General features: G+C 47.4%; 1 protein-coding gene and 1 non-coding gene across 2 annotated transcripts in view; one reads left to right on the forward strand and one right to left on the reverse strand.

Annotated features, from left to right (window-relative positions):
- The window catches only part of Hhat (hedgehog acyltransferase), a 275,044-nt gene that overhangs the window by 240,797 nt on the left and 18,329 nt on the right, over window positions 1-15,918 (reverse strand). The window contains exons 3-4 of the mRNA XM_006988143.4: window positions 11,951-12,018; window positions 1,917-2,030 (exon numbers count right to left, since the gene is read on the reverse strand). Coding sequence (XP_006988205.3) covers window positions 1,917-2,030; window positions 11,951-12,018 — 182 coding nt within the window. The remainder of the gene's footprint in view (window positions 1-1,916; window positions 2,031-11,950; window positions 12,019-15,918) is intronic.
- LOC121821473 (U5 spliceosomal RNA) lies at window positions 8,825-8,939 on the forward strand. Its single transcript, XR_006062294.1, has one exon. It is a non-coding gene; the product is annotated as a U5 spliceosomal RNA (small nuclear RNA).

Here is a 15,918-nt window from a genome sequence, read left to right on the forward strand (position 1 = left end):
AAGACCATCTTACTCTGTCTTGGCAGAGTACAGTGGTCGCTTTCCTTGTGTCCCGCTGGTCCAGAAAGGACAGCATTGCATTTGTACTGTCAGCCATCAAGGCAAGGGCAGTTCTTTGCCCAGTAGGCCATTTTGTGCCAAAAAGACAAATTTCCAAATGGAAATGTCTTAGAAGTCCAACATTCTCTCGGGATCAATTGGTGCAGCCAGGAGCAATTGTGTCTCACATCAACAGAATTCTAAGTTATTTAAATGCCATATTCTCTAGGTCTATGAAGTGTTTGAAGATAACCTGTCCATCTGACCTATGTATCTGTAAATCTGGATAACCTAACTAATATAACTATAGAGATGACAGGCATAGGTGACTATAAATCTATGTCTTATCTACCGAAATAACCTAAGGACTAAGGCTTCACGTAAACAAGGTAAACAGTCTATAAGCAAATGTATGGTGAAGAATGATGACTTCAAAATTGTGACAATACACAAGATATTTATAACAGAGGTAGGAATATATAATGCAATATGCAATATGACAATAATCTTAAATATATATATCAATATACCAAATATCCTAAACAGAAGTGGAACATATATAAAGTATATAAAGCTGGAATGGTTACCCACTACACAAACCACCACAGGTTCCAGCATAAAATGACACTACACTGCTCAATACTAAAGTCATCTGGTGTGCGCGCGCGCGCGCATGCGCGCGCAGACGTCAGAAATCATTCTTCCCTCAGGAACCATCACCTTGTTTTTTTAAGACAGGGTCTCTCGTTGGCCTGGAGCTTGCTATGTCGGCCTGGCTGGCTGCCTAAGTTCCTGGGATCTGCCTTGCTCCAGCCCCTCAGAGCTGGTGTTTCAGGCACCCCCATGCCCAGCTGCTCTTTATGTGGGTTCTGGGGTCAAACTCAGATCATTGTGCTTACACAGCAGGGATGTCACTGACAGCACCCCCTCCCCAGCTCTGTTGCTACTTTTTAAAAAGATTTGTTATTCTACATGTATGGATTTTGGCCCATGTGTTTATATGTGCACCACATGTGAAGCCAGATAAAGGAAATGGATCCCCTGGAACTGGAGTTGCAGACCATCATTGTCTTAGTCAAGTTTTCTATTGCTGTGAGGAAACACCATGACCAGGGCAACTTGGGGAGGAAAGGGTTTATTTGGCTTACACTTCCACATCACTGTTCACCACTGAAGGAAGTCAGGACAGGAACTCAACCAGGGCAGGAACCTGGAGGCAGGAGCTGATGCAGAGGCCATGGAGGCTTCTGCTTACTGGCTTGCTTCCCATGGCTTGCTCCTCCTGTTTTCTTAGAGAACCCAGGACCACCTGCCCAAGGATGGCACCACCCACAATGGCTGGGCCTTCCCCATCAATCACTAATTAAGAAAATACCTTACAGCTGGATCTTATGAGGCATTTTCTCAATTGAGGTTCCCTCCTCTCAGATGACTCCAGTTTGTGTCAAGTTGACATAAAACCGGCCACTACAGTTGTGAACCACCCTGTGGGTGTGGGAACAGAACCCACATCCTCTGGGAAAGCAGCCAGTGCTCTTAACTGCTGAGCTATCCCATTTGCCTCCACTTCCTATCAATAATATCTTCCACTCCCTCTGACCTGTGAGGCCACACACATTCTCCCAAGCAAGCAAGTCTTCACTAGATCACTCCACCAGGGAGTGAATGCCAGCTGAGTCAGTTCACTCTGAAACCTTTGTATGGGATCATTTTAGGAAATAATCTGGAGGAAGTCAATGCAGGGAGAGATGGGAAGACACCTTCAACTGAAGAGTCACTTGGACCAATACTGTTCCCAGGCTTCCCCACTGATACCCCATCTCCTGATTCGTAGCTCAGGCCTCTTCACCAAACCCAAGTGACACATGGACTCGTACCTTCTTTGCGAGCAGTATGGCCAACTGAGACACAGCCAAATGGCCAAGGAAGAGCCACACCAGGCTCCGTTTCCCCCATTCCAGCCAGAAGTTCCACTCAAAGTCAGTCGGGTCCTAGGAGGGAAGAACAAGAGGTAACATTACCAGAGGGACGGTACATGTGTGTGACCTGGAGACAAGGCATTTCCAGAGGGACTGTAACATTTGTGAGACCTGGAGACAATGCATTACTGGAGGGACCATAATATGTGTGTGACTTGAGAGAAGGCATTACCAGAGGAACTGTAATATGCATGTGACTGGAGAGAAGTCCATTGGGAGTCCAGATTCTGTCAGATGGCATTTACCCACTTAGAACCCCAACCTTGCCACCCACCTTGAACTGTCCCCCCCAGCCTGACCTCTCCACAATTCTCCAGGTGTACTAATTCAGAGTCTTCATGGACACTGGTCCTCCAGGATGGAACTCTATTTTGTTAGCCCATTTTGTAAAAGGTAAAACAGACTAATGGATCTTAACTCATGTATCCAAAGTCATATGACAATAAAAAATGAGCTCCAATGCTATGGTAGTTACCTTTCTGTTGCTGTGATAAAACACCATGATTGAGGAAACTTATAGATGAGGCTTTTATTTGGGGCTTACAGTTTCAGAGGGTTAGTGTCCATGACCATGAAGTAACAGAGAACAGCAGCAGGCAGGCAGCATGGTGCTGGAGTAGTGTCTGAGAGCTCACATCTTGATCCATAGCACAGGGGGAGAGAGAGCTAACAGGGAACGGCATGGGCTTTTGAAACCTCAAAGCCTGCCCCCAATGACACACTTCCCTCCAACAATACCATGCCTCTTAATCCTCCCCAAACAGTTCCACCAACTGGAGAGCAAGTATTCAAAGCTATGAGCTAATGGGGGCCATTTTCATTCATACCACTACTGATGCCAAGACACTTTCTCACTAATAAGAAAGATGTAAATTAGACACAGCACACTGGCATAGGGTAGGTGTACTAACTCTTTACTTACAGTCAACATGATAACTGGAAAGAAATGAACTAATTTCATATCAACTTGCAATAAAAGAATAACTATGGTATGTGCCCGCCCCTTCCCCTGAAGCAGCTCCTGTAAGCAGAACACTCTGGTACCTGGCTCCATGTCTGTGAGGCAGCCACAGGGGCAGGTGAGAGGACATGAGGAAATCCAACCTAAGGAGCTCCATCAATGGCCACAACCGTGAAGCTGAGCACAGAGAGATTGGCTGTCCACAACATACAGCATGGCCAGTGAGCATCTCAGCACCATATGATGGTCAAAACTTACCCAGCTAATGTGGGTAGGGGAGGGGGCCTTCCCTAGCCTGCTAAGGGTGAACATTCTCCTTATCTCTACAGGACGATTCAGTACCCCACTTGAGTGGAAATGGGAGGAGAAAAATTTAATCACACCTGAAATATAGGAGGCAATTTCATGCCGTTTATTAAAGCAAAGCATTTGTGTGCTGGTCAGGGTTTTGTTAACTTGACAAAGCTAAAATCACTGGAGAGGAGGGAACCTCAGTTGAGAAAATGTCTCCATAAGATCAGGCTGTAGGCAAGCCTGTAGAGCATTTTTCTTAATTAGTAATTGATGGGGGAGGACTCAGTCCATTGTCGGTGGTACCATCCCTGGGCTGAAGGTCCTGGGTTCTCTAAGAAAGCAGCACCTCTTCATGGCCCCTGCATCACCTCCTGCCCCCAGGTTCCTGTCCTGACTCTCTCAATGGTGGAGCATAACCCTTTCCTCCCCAAGTTGCTTTGGGTTAGTATTTTATCACAGCAGCAGAAATCTAACTGTGACAATGTGCTTCCCAGGACTGAGTTCCCAAATAAGACCACACACACACACACACACACACACACACACACACACACACACACCAAAAGTTTAGACTTGTGCTAGCACACAGTATTCAGATATGTCATCTGCGGGGATGGCCAATCCTCATTGTCAACTTGACTGGAATTGGAATCATCTGGGAGACACTCCTCTGCCTCTGCCTGTGAGGCTTCTCCAGAAAGACTGAACCAAGGAAGGAAGAACCACCCTAAAAATGAATGGGATTGCTCCACTTGATTGGGCTCTCAGGCTGAACTAAAAAGGGAGAATGAGGAGAAAGTGAGCTGGGCACCAGCATTCATCTCCCTTCTTCCTACTACAGATATAATGTGACCTGTCACCTCACATTGCTGTCACCATACCCTCCCTGCCATGACAAACTGGAACTGTGACCTCAAATGTACGAAATAATCTTCCTTCCCTAGGCAGCCTTTCTTAGATATTTAGTCAAAGCAACAAGGAAAGTGACCGATATGCATGCTCATAAATGTGAGTGCACTTCCTGTCCTGTGTTAACTATCATGCTTCACTTCATTCTATTTACTAAAAAAAACCACACTCAGGGCCAGTAAGACTGTGGTGGATAAAAGTGCTCTCTACACAAGCATGATGACCTGAGTTGATCCCCCGGACCCTTGTGAAAAGCCAGACATGGTGATAAGTATTGGTAATCCCAGCACTCCCAGGGCAGGAGCCAGATGGCCAGGACAGGCTACAAGATAGCATCTTCTGCATAGGACAGAAAGCTGCACCAGTTGACATCCTACTGTGGATGGGGGACATCCCCCCAGGCTCCACCCATCCGTGAAGAGAGAGCTCCAGACAAGTAATGGCTGCTAAGGGAGGTAGAATTGTCTTCCAGGGATAAGTCAGCCAATCCCAAGTGGTCAGTCCTAAAAATACAAGCAACACTAGAGGGACTCAGTGTTATATTCACACACACACACACACACACACACACACACACACACACACATACACATACACACACAGAGGCATGCACACTATTGAAGAAGAGGTCATGAAGTTGAGAGGAAGTGGGGGGGCATGAGAGGAGTCGGAGGGAAGGAGGGGAGGGGTGGAGGGCGTAAACAAATATAGTAAATATAGTGCTCATTATACGAAATTCTCAAAAACTAAAATAAAAAATTAAGTATGAAAAAAACATGGCCCAGTCTCTGATAAATCACAACTTTTCCAAATTTCAGCCTGGGGAGAAACCTATACAACACAAGGTGCGGCAAGGGGGCGTTAGTGATGAGGTCAGGCTGTTTGCCCGAAATTTAGGGGTTCTATGTCATTAACCTATGAGAGCTCCCAAGTGCTGTAAAGAAATATTTTCAGAACTGGGCATCCATGGAATGCCATGGTAGCACTTGAGACGTGAAAGTTAAGATCCAAGAGTTCAAAGGTCATCCTCAGCGACATGCTGAGCTCCAGGCAAGTCTGGGCCACAGGAGCCCCTGTCTCAAAAAGACAACAGGGCCGGTGAGATGGCTCAGTGAGTAAAGATGCGTGGCCGGCCTGGTGACCTGAATGAATCCCCAGGGACTCCTATGACAGGAGAGAATCAACTCCCGTGAGTTGTTCTCTGACCTCTGCACATAGAATGTGTGTGTACACATACACATGCACACATGTAAATTGTTTTGTAAAGAAGTCATGGCAGATGTGATTTTTGTTGATGGATATTTTACCTGCACATGATTCCAAAACCACTTCAGCCCTCTGTAGCACAACTCCACGCCTTGGGTTAGAAGGTGGAAAACTACATTTCCCAGAATGCCTTGCTGCTCACCTGTCTGTCAATCACTATGACTAAAAGTGGAGGAACATAAGGTCTGTGAGACTCTTCTGGAGGAAGAGTGGCAGAGGTCCTTACTGAACACCACAGGGTCCATCACCTGAAGTGTGCAGCTTCCCAAGCCTTTCGTTAGTGTGATCACAGCACAGGTTCCCAAGCCGGAAGCTGGCAGAAGAAGCAACCCCACCCCGACGGCCTATAAATCTGCAGACAAGACCACAAAGGGAGGAGAGTCCCACAGGAAGTCTGCACAGAAGAGGTGCTTTCTGGGTGAACTTGGGCTCACCCTTCATCCAGCAGTTACTGGAAGACATTTCTTTCGACAGCTGCTTTGCCATTTCTAAAATGACTCAAACTAAGTCACTTTAGGGCTCACCGTTTCCAGAACCAACAGCCACCCCCTGCTGAATGACAGCCGCTCCTGATCTGAACCTTCTTCCCTAGGACTCAAAGTCTCTGCTGAGCCACCTGTGCCACCACACGGGTGAAGAGGAGGCTGGCAAGGAGGGGCAGAACCGAGAAAGCCAACTCAGGCAGCGTCGTGCCGAACACCCTCACCGCCTCAGCCTGGCCCCGTGGTTCAGGGGTCACAGCCAAGGAAGATGAGAGTCCTCACAAGAGGGACCCACCGGCTCTGGGGGTAAAGGGTTTGCTGTGCAAGCATGTCTACCTGAGTTTGGTCCCCGGAACCCACGTAGAAAACAGACACAGGTGTGGTGGCTTGAGTGTGACCCCCACACTGGGAGGTACAGACAGGAGACCCCTGGGGCTCACTGGCTAAGCAACCTGTCTCAAAACACAGGGCGGGCTGTGACTGAGGAAGACACTCAGGCATGAGCACACATGTGCACATGAACAAATGCACAGGAGAAGTAATTACATCTGAAGGCCTAACTGATGGAAGTCACTTCCTCTGATATCTTCACCCCAACTGCCGACCTAAGCCCCCAACACCCCCGGTTACAGATCTCCACCCACCAAGTGCCCACACTGGTAATACCGGCCACATGTACTTAGCCTAACATGGGGAGACTTGCTCCCCACTTTATATGCTCCATAGCCTTCCCTTTGTTCCTGAAGCTAATCCAGAGGAGGTCTGTATTAGTTACCATAACAATCTCTCTAAGGCTGAATGCTTTATAAAGAAAAGAGGTTTATTTCGCTCCTAGCTTTGAGGTTCAAGGTCCTGGCACGGGCTATCCTAAGAACCTCGTGGTAGAATGGCAGGAACAAGTGTGACTAGGGAGATCACAGAACAAAGCTAGAGGCCAGAGGGACAGATGCCAGACCTTCTGAGGACACTCCCTAGTTTCTCTGCTGCTGTGATGAACACCATGACCAGAGCGGCAGAGAAGGGTTCACTTCATCTCAGGTTATATTCTGTTCTCCAGAGTAACCATGGCAGGAACTCAAGGCAGGAGCTAGAAGCAGAGACCATGGAAGAGTGCCACTTACTGGCTTGAGTTCACTCCTGAAAAGCCCCCAGTCCTTTCCTTTTTAAAATATGATACATGTCTATAAACCTGAGGAGGCCAGGAGAGGGTGTTGGATACCCTGGAACTGAAGCAGCAAATGACTGTGAGCCACCACTTGAGTTCTGGGAATCAATCCCGAGTCCTCTGCAAGAGCAGCCAGTGCTCTCAACCACTGAGCCTTCTCTCTCTCCAGGCCAACGACCCACTCTCAAATGTTCTGTCACTTTTAACACTGACACACTAAGAACGGAACTTTCAACATCCTCCTGCCATAGCCAAACCACAGCAGAATCAAATGTCTAAAAAGAAATTCTAAATTCCAGCATGAGCTCAGGACCACACACACACACACACACACACACACACACACACACACACACACACACACACACAACTTCTTCCCACTGACCATGTTTTCTCCAAAGCATTTTTGGAGAGAATTGTAAGTCACAAACAAGGCTGATGTAAACGCTGGGAATCACGACCCAACATATGTAATTTAAGACAGCTGTGCTGGTGACGCTTGTGATACCACTCTCTGAGGCAGCAATTCTCAACCTGTGGGTCACAATCCCTTTGGGGGGGAGGCATATATCTGGTATTTACATTACAATTCATAGCAGTAACAAAATTACAGTTATGAAGTTGCAATGAAAATAATTTTATGGCTGGGGGTCAGCACAACATGAGGGACTGTATTAAAGCGTCACAGCATTAGGAAGGTTGAGAACCACTGTTCTAGGGGATACAAGAGGATATCAAGTTCAAGGACTTCCTCAACTACATTGCTAACTTGAGGCCAGCCTGGGCTACATGAGATCCTGCCCCCCCCCCAAAAGTAACACAGTAGAATGACTACAGACCATATTACACAAACTCACGCCTCTCCTGATGGTACTGATTTGCACACGTCATAATACCAGCTCTCCAAATATCAGAGACAGTGTGTGTCCCTATAACATGGAGAAAATAAACATCTCCAGTCCTTTGGGGACCACAGCCTCTCACTCCAGCCCTGATAGTCAGAGAATTTGGCATGGTGGCACATGCCTGTAATTCCAGCACCTGGGAGGCTAAAGCAAGAAGACTACCATGCGCTTGAGGCCAGCCTGGGCTAAGTGGTTAGACACTGTCTTGGAACTTCTTTACCTAGGGTGCTGCGGTTTCACGATCTGCACGTGACCGCGTGATCACGTGATTATATGATAAAACTGTACACGCACTCACAAAGAACATTAGGAAATCTGCATGAGGCCTGTGGATCTGACTGGGTGCCTCCGTTTGCAGAGTTCTCTATAGAGATGTGAAATCCCCAGTAAGCTTTGTTATCGTTGCAACCTCCTGCAGGTGTATAATTACTTCTAAATAAATAGATTTATAGAAAATAAACAGAAATCATACTCCAAATCCCCATAAATACAACAAATACAAGCAAGTGCCTGCACTGAACCGGTAAGTCCAGACATCCCTCCGCTCCGCCCCCTTACGGTGATTTGCTGTGAACCAGGTATTTGTGAAACCTGGAAACCAGTGAGTCAGACTTCATTTGCATACCCATAATTCCTTGCATGTAATACAATCTTTGAAGTCTAAAAAATATATATATATTATATATATTAATCAACAACTCTAGCTAAAAGAACTTGGATTACTTAATAAACAAGGTGGTGTGAAGTTCCTGGGGGTTGAAAATCTCACTGTCAATGAACTAGGAGCTGCAGTTACTAGTAGACACAGCTAAAGTTACTCCCACATACTCTGGTTTCTCTTCAGATCGTATAAATCTTTCGCCTTTTACTAAAGATTTCCGTGGAGAGGAACAAGTCTGAGTCTTAACTAATTTTTTGAGGCCTTGTTTTTGCAAGGCTGATAACTTGGTTCCAAAGTAAGAATGGTTATTGGTGGGATGACTGGTTTCTCATGCTTTAGCAGGAAGTGCTCTAGGCTTTGGTTTCTGTTGCTTCATTTAAGGAACTGTCCTAGGACAGTGACCCATCAGTGGCATAATGAACTCCACAGGTATACAACAGAGGCACTGGTTGATGGTTTGTATGTTTCTTTTTTTTTTTTTTGGTTTTTTGAGACAGGGTTTCTCTGTGTAGCTTTGCGCCTTTCCTGGAGCTCACTTGGTAGCCCAGGCTGGCCTCGAACTCACAGAGATCCACCTGGCTCTGCCTCCCGAGTGCTGGGATTAAAGGCGTGCGCCACCAACGCCCGGCGGTTTGTATGTTTCTTAAATATTCCTATGCAAAGTTGAGGTCTACAAGTCCTGGTGCTCACTTGGACTATACCAAGACCCTGACCCAAAGAAAATACAGGCAGTTACTTTATCAGTTCAAGGTGTAGCTCAACCGCCATTTACTCCTCTCCCCCCAACAGACTGTCTACAGCACTCAGTGTTGAAGCTTAGCAACCACAGTGTGGACTGACATTAGAGGCCCAGGTTAGTTAGACATGGCTCCTTCCAAAGTTCTCACAGTGTCTTGCCATTACAACTACCACCTTTTGGGGTTTGATACAGGGTCTCCATAGGCCAGGACACACAATCCTCCTGCCTCACCCTCCTGAATGCCAGGGTTACAGGCTGTAACCCCTGTACACCATCAGGCCAACGCTAATATCCTCTTCAAGCTTTCAGTGGGGGAGATATTCAGCAAGGGGCCCAGTGCTAAGGACAGGTGTCCACCTCCTTGGTCTGCTGGAAACTTACCAGGCCTCAAAATTTTCTAACTCCACTCCAAGCCACCTACACAATATGCAGTGTGACAGGCCATAGCAGGATGAACAGATGGGTGCTAGGGAGCACCAGACAGCTAGATAGCGGTCAGGTGGCTCCAGGGTGTGGCTCTCAGCACTGAGAACTTCTTCCCCAAGGTAGGGGTTGCCTACACACATGGACCCCTGATGCTGGTCATTATGAGAGATGTCAGAAAAAAATCATAGACAAAGTCAGGGTCCAGACCCTGGAACCTTAGCAGGACCTGGTAGAATGGTGGGAGCCAGGAAGGGTGGGGAGGCAAAGCCCCATTGTCTAGAAATAGCCACAGGCCATGGTCCTGACAGTGAAGCCTGTCGGCGGCGCCTAATACCGAGTTCACTTCCTTAGGCTTCTTTTCAGCTGAGTCTCCTGCTCAAAGGCAGGTCTGCTTATTTTTGCCTCTGGCAAACAATTCTGTATTATCTGAAATGCCTGTGGTGCTTTTATAAGACACACAGTAACGCTGGGTCTACAGTGACCCACGGAACTACCTCCCTGACTTCCCAGATCCCACTGGGACGAAACTCCCCAGTTCCCTCATCTTATAAGCAGCACAAGCTACCAACCCTATATTCTTACTAATGATTCTAAAAAGAGCTGTTATGAAATATAAACATCTAGAAAAGGTGTCATAAATGCTAGTCCAATTTGCATTCAGTTGTATTAGGGGTTGTGTATCTGGGTGAACATGTGTGTATATGCATGGAAGTGTGTGTGTGTGTGTGTGTGTGTGTGTGTGTGTGTGTGTGTGTGTGTAGGACAGCTTGCCTGAGCCAGATTTTTTGCTTTGTGTGGGCTCTTGGGCCTGAACGGTGATCAGCCTTGGCAGCAAGTGCCTTTACCTACTGAGCCATCCCACCAGCTCCACACTCGGCTTTCCCATAGGTCCTAAGGAATCGACTGCGGTCCTTAAGCTTGTATGACGGGGACTTGACTGGTTGAGCTGTCTCCCCAGTCCACATACGACTTTTCACGGAACCGTCCAGTGTGTAGAACAACAAACGCCGGAAAGGACACCCCACACAGGGCGAGGCCAACACCAGCCTGGCATCCAACACTCTGTACAGCCAGAGTGGAGGAAAGGCTGGGCAGCCTGGTGAGCGAGGTTGGGAGGGGAAGTAAAGTTGCTGCAAGTCTAGAACCTGAAGCTGCCAGCACAGGCCTCGGGACAGGGCGGGCAGCACCACTTCAGAAAGAACTGCCTCTAAACACTTGTCGGGAAGCAGGAAATTCAGAAGACCACGGGGCATTTTATGCCCCACACCAGCCCATGAGAGCAGCTGGTGTCAGGATGGAGACACTACAAACACGGAGTACAGGTGAAGTGTGCAGTGACACTCTTTAAACACTGAAACACGCTAGCACTCCGAACACTTAAACACTGAAAACAGAAAAACGAATGCGCTGTTCAGACGTGGCTTTGGCTTGAAGCGCCATCAACTGGCCCTAAGCCTCCCACCATCCAAGTCAACAGTGACATGGGGTCCTGTTGGGGAAGCAGGTGGTGGTGGTTTAAATAAGAACGGTCCCCATAGGCTCATATATCTGAATGCTTAGCATCAGGGAGTGGCACTACTTGAGAAGGATTTGGAGGTGTGGCCTCGTTGGAGGAGGAGTGTCACTGGGGCTGGGCTTTGAGGTTTCAGAAGCCCATGTCAAGCACAGAGTCTCTTTCTCTCTCTGCCTGTGGATCAGGATATAAAACTCTCGGCTACCTCTGCAGCACCGTGTCTGCCTGCATGCCACCATGCTCCCTGATAATCAACTAATCTCTGAACCGGTAAGCCAGCCCCTAACTAAATGCCTTCCTTTACAAGAATTACTCTGGCCATGGTGTCTCTTCACAGCAACAGAACGCGGACTAACATCGAGGTTCTGGTGGGAGCAAAGGGTGAATCCTGCTTCCCTCCAGTGGAAGAAGAGGAGCTGGTACACAAGCACTTCCAGAAAATGAGAACATAACACAAGTCTGAGGCCTTCTCCAACACAACATGCTCTACCTTCTCAACAGAAAAGGCACACTTCTCCAGATGGCCACCGAGCACTCTGCCATCGCACAAAGCGAGGCAAGACACGGGCAGGTTTTAAACATCAGAAGGCTGGTCACTATCCACCCCGTACCTTCTTCAATCCTCCAAATAGAGAGTCTGTCTCCAGCTCAAATTCTTGGTCCAGTTCATCTTCATGCTCTGATAAGAAAAAATAATCTCCGTTAATCACGCCTTAACTAAATTGGGTGTAAATAGCAGAAGGACCCAAAGAAGTTAAAATACTTCCTGCAAACCCAGTAGCAGACCAGCCCGCCGTATCCCTGTAATTCCTTCCCTATGTTGTGACCTGAGTTCCCGGGATGGCTGATAGAAATGTCGCTCTCACCTTGGATAAAGGCTAAAAAGGGAAAGAGAGATTGTGAGAGAAAAGTACTCGACACGAGGAGCCAGGGAAGGTGGCAAGGCTTGGCCGTATAGAAACAGGCTGTCCAAAGAGTGGGGTGTGGGCTCCCTGCAGGCAAGGTGTCCTCACGGAGTCCTGAGGATTGTCACTCCTCATGGACAGATATCCAACGGCAGGTTCTCAGCATCTCTTCTTTCTTGGGCAACTCGATTTTGTAGCTTTGAGCTTTTAGATAATTGTAGACTGTCTTGGGAATGACTCACATCTGTAATCCCAACACTTGAGAGGATGTACAGGTACGGAATATTTTTACATAGACCATGACTCAAAACTGGTGTAGCATCAAAGAATTATATGACAGGAGCTAACAAGGTTTATAAAGTAGAATGTCAGGTTAGTAATCATGCTTATAGGTGACCAGTACAATAGACTACTGCATGTACGTACAACATAAACACGCATACAACAAAGCTGAGACCTCATCACCAAACAACAGTAGCAAAAAAAGGAGAAGGAGGTTCTCTTAGGGCTGAGTGTCCTTCATGGTAGCAACAAAGACTGAAATGTCACTCTGAGCCTCGCCCTCACAGCAACCCCCACCTCCGCCTCCTGAATGTTGGCGTCACAGACGTGAGCCACCATCCAGACAGACTAAAATTAGCTAAAAGCTCACAGCTGCAAAATCGAGTTGCTCAGTGAAGAGCAGATGCTGAGAACCTGCTGCAAGACATCTGCCCATGAAGAGCAGCAGCCCTTGAGATGCTGTGAGGACACCTGGCCTTCTGGGAGCTCACACCTCACTCTTGACAGCCTGTTTCTGTGACTTAAATGCAGTTAAACAAGTGACTACCACAAAAGGACAGAGGCCCCTCTGCCTGCAACTCCTCCCATGCCACTGAAAACAAAGGCTGAGGAGCCCCATCCCAACACCACTGGGGACCAAGCCTGGAAATCCCCCACATCCCTGGGGACAAAGTCTGGAAGCCCCTTATGCCACTAGGGACTAAGCCTGGGAGCCCTCCATGCCACTGGAGCCCAAACCTGGAAATCCCCCACATCACGGAGGACAGAGCCTGGGCTCTCCATGCCACTGGGGACCTGCAGCCAAGACAATGCTCTGCTAAGGTCCAGTTCCATTTCCCAAAACACGGCCTGAGAACATTAGAAACAGAACAATTTCCACCCAAGAGCCCTGGTTATCAGTCAGCTCTTTATTCTCCCCCTTCACAAAAGGCTACATCAGATTCCCATCTACCTACTAAAGGCGAGATTTGCATTTTAATCGCTGCCAGTAAGCTGTTGTGTAAGTCATTCACTCACAACCACGAACCTTCCACTTTCACCCTACAAATTCCATAGTAGTTCTGAGGTAGGGTGCTTAGAGATCATCACACACACACACACACACACACACACACACACACACACATACACACACATACACACACACACACACACACACACACACACACACACACACACACAATCGTCCTGCCCTGCTGTTTCTATGCATTTGAAAAACTCCATTCAGCTCCCACTGAACCTTATTTCCCTAAGAGAAGACGGCAGACTGTGGCAATAAGTGGAAACATGGAAGGGAACAGAAAAGATGGGCTTCTAGCAAAAGAACTTAATGGCAAGCCACACTCAAATATTCATAAGCAGATTATGTTATAGCAAAGACATACATGATAAGAAATGGGTTTTCCATGACACTTGAAGCCCAGAGCTTCTTCCCTCCTCCAGTTCCCTCTCAGAATGAGAATGTGACTCACAAATAACCCAATAAAAACAAGTGAGATCTGTAAACAAGATGAAAATAGCAAACTGCAAGAAGACCCCCCCCCAAGGCCACTCCTCCCAAAATCTGAACTTCTGAGGCCATTCGCTGATGGAGCCCTGCTGGGGGAGGGGCATGTCGCCAGCACAAATCACTGACTGGAGGCAGGGACAGGACCAAGAAGCTGGGGCCCAGATACTAGAGGTTCAGTGAGAGATACTGTCTCAAAATAATAAGGTGGCTAGTGAATGAGGAAGAAACTCCACATTATTTGCTGTTTTTTCAACCACCATGTGGCTGTGCTTGGCATAATGTTCCCGGAACACACACCTTAAGGACCAGAATCAATACAGAAGGAGACACCAAAGCAGGCCTGAAAAGGGCTGGACTAAGATCTGGCATCGCTGTAGGAAAGTCATGAGTGACAGACATGGTCAAGTGCATGAGGAGGTTGCCATCTAGCACACTGGGAGCCTTGACCGTCACTGTGAGAACAATGCAAAGCACTAAGTCCTATCACTGGGCCCTATTAAACAAAGGGTGATCCCACCCACCCTCAGCAAGCTCCCAGGGCAAGGCCACCTGTTCAAAGTGTTCCATGCTGTTCCCCTCAGCATGGAATGAGCTCTCTGAAGTCACCAGCCTGATTGCGAATAAATTCTCTAATCATAACAGGAAATAATAGCCTCCTCACCAAGCCCTTGTCCTGTGAGAGGCAGATGCATTGCATGTTAAAGAACAGGTCCACTCACAAGGGCTGCTGTGTGTGGGGCCAGGGAGAAGTGAATGCTTGGGCAAGTGTGTTTGACCCCAGCCTACCCAACCCTGGAGCCAACTGCTACACAGTAACAAGAAACTGGAGGTGGGAGTCAAACAGAAACTTTGCACCTTGAAAATGGCTCTTTAGATCTCCAGGTGCTACCATTTGTTTAAAGAGACTTTAGCAACAGATCACTGACTTGTAAAGAAAGGAAAACAGGCAAAGTGAAAACTCAAATCAAGGGAAAGCAGAATTCCACTTGTGCAAATGTCAGGAAGAGGCCACATGCCTGGGGACTGTGGGGTCAGCAGGACCCAACTTGGCTACCTTTCATTAGAAAATGATAGCCACAGGAAACAGAAAAGCTGCTGAGTTTAGCTAAGTCCAAACTCTGTTCTTTGAGAAAGAAAATAAACCTGCTAAAGGGATAAATCTGAACATTTTCTTAAGACAGGGAGATGAGGTGTGCAGTATCTGAACCGTCTAAGAAAATGACACATGACTGTAGTCAACGCATTTGAAGAGCTCCGTGACCTGGGAAGATATTATCATCAAACTGCCTTAAAAAGAAAAATGGAAACATGCCAATAACATGCCAGACTTTTGGAACTTTTCAATCAATCCACTTTGGAGGAGACTTGGGCCTCGGCAAGCTGACAAGAGTGAATCCAAGTGGACAGAGATTTCAGGTACTAGTTACAGTGGTTCACGAGGAAGGGCGGCATCCACTGTACACAAAGAGGCAGAGTGCCATGTCAAAATCTCCAAGGCTAAAACTGCGGTCTGACCAGGCGCACTCAGAAACTGATTCTTATTTCAACTTTGAGAATAGCGGCCAGGGTGGGTGCAGAGTCTAGACACCATGGCCAGGGTGGGTCCAGAGTCTACACACCATGGCCAGGGTGGGTGCAGAGTGAAGTCGGGTTGCTCCTCAAAACTTGATTCCCTCAAAAGAAAAAGAAAAACATTAGCAGGTTGAAAAAAGAAAATCCTCTATCATCTGATGTGGGGCTGTGGACTTGTCTAAGCATATGTGCGTGTACTTGCTCGCGTGTATAAGTGTGCATGTGTGTACGAGTAGTCAGAGGACACTCAACCTTGGCTGATGTCCCTCAAGAACATGGTCCATTTTTATTTTTGAGACAAGGCTCTCAC

The sequence above is a fragment of the Peromyscus maniculatus genome, chromosome 11, assembly GCF_049852395.1.
Source record: "Peromyscus maniculatus bairdii isolate BWxNUB_F1_BW_parent chromosome 11, HU_Pman_BW_mat_3.1, whole genome shotgun sequence".
Classification (NCBI taxonomy): domain Eukaryota; kingdom Metazoa; phylum Chordata; class Mammalia; order Rodentia; family Cricetidae; genus Peromyscus; species Peromyscus maniculatus.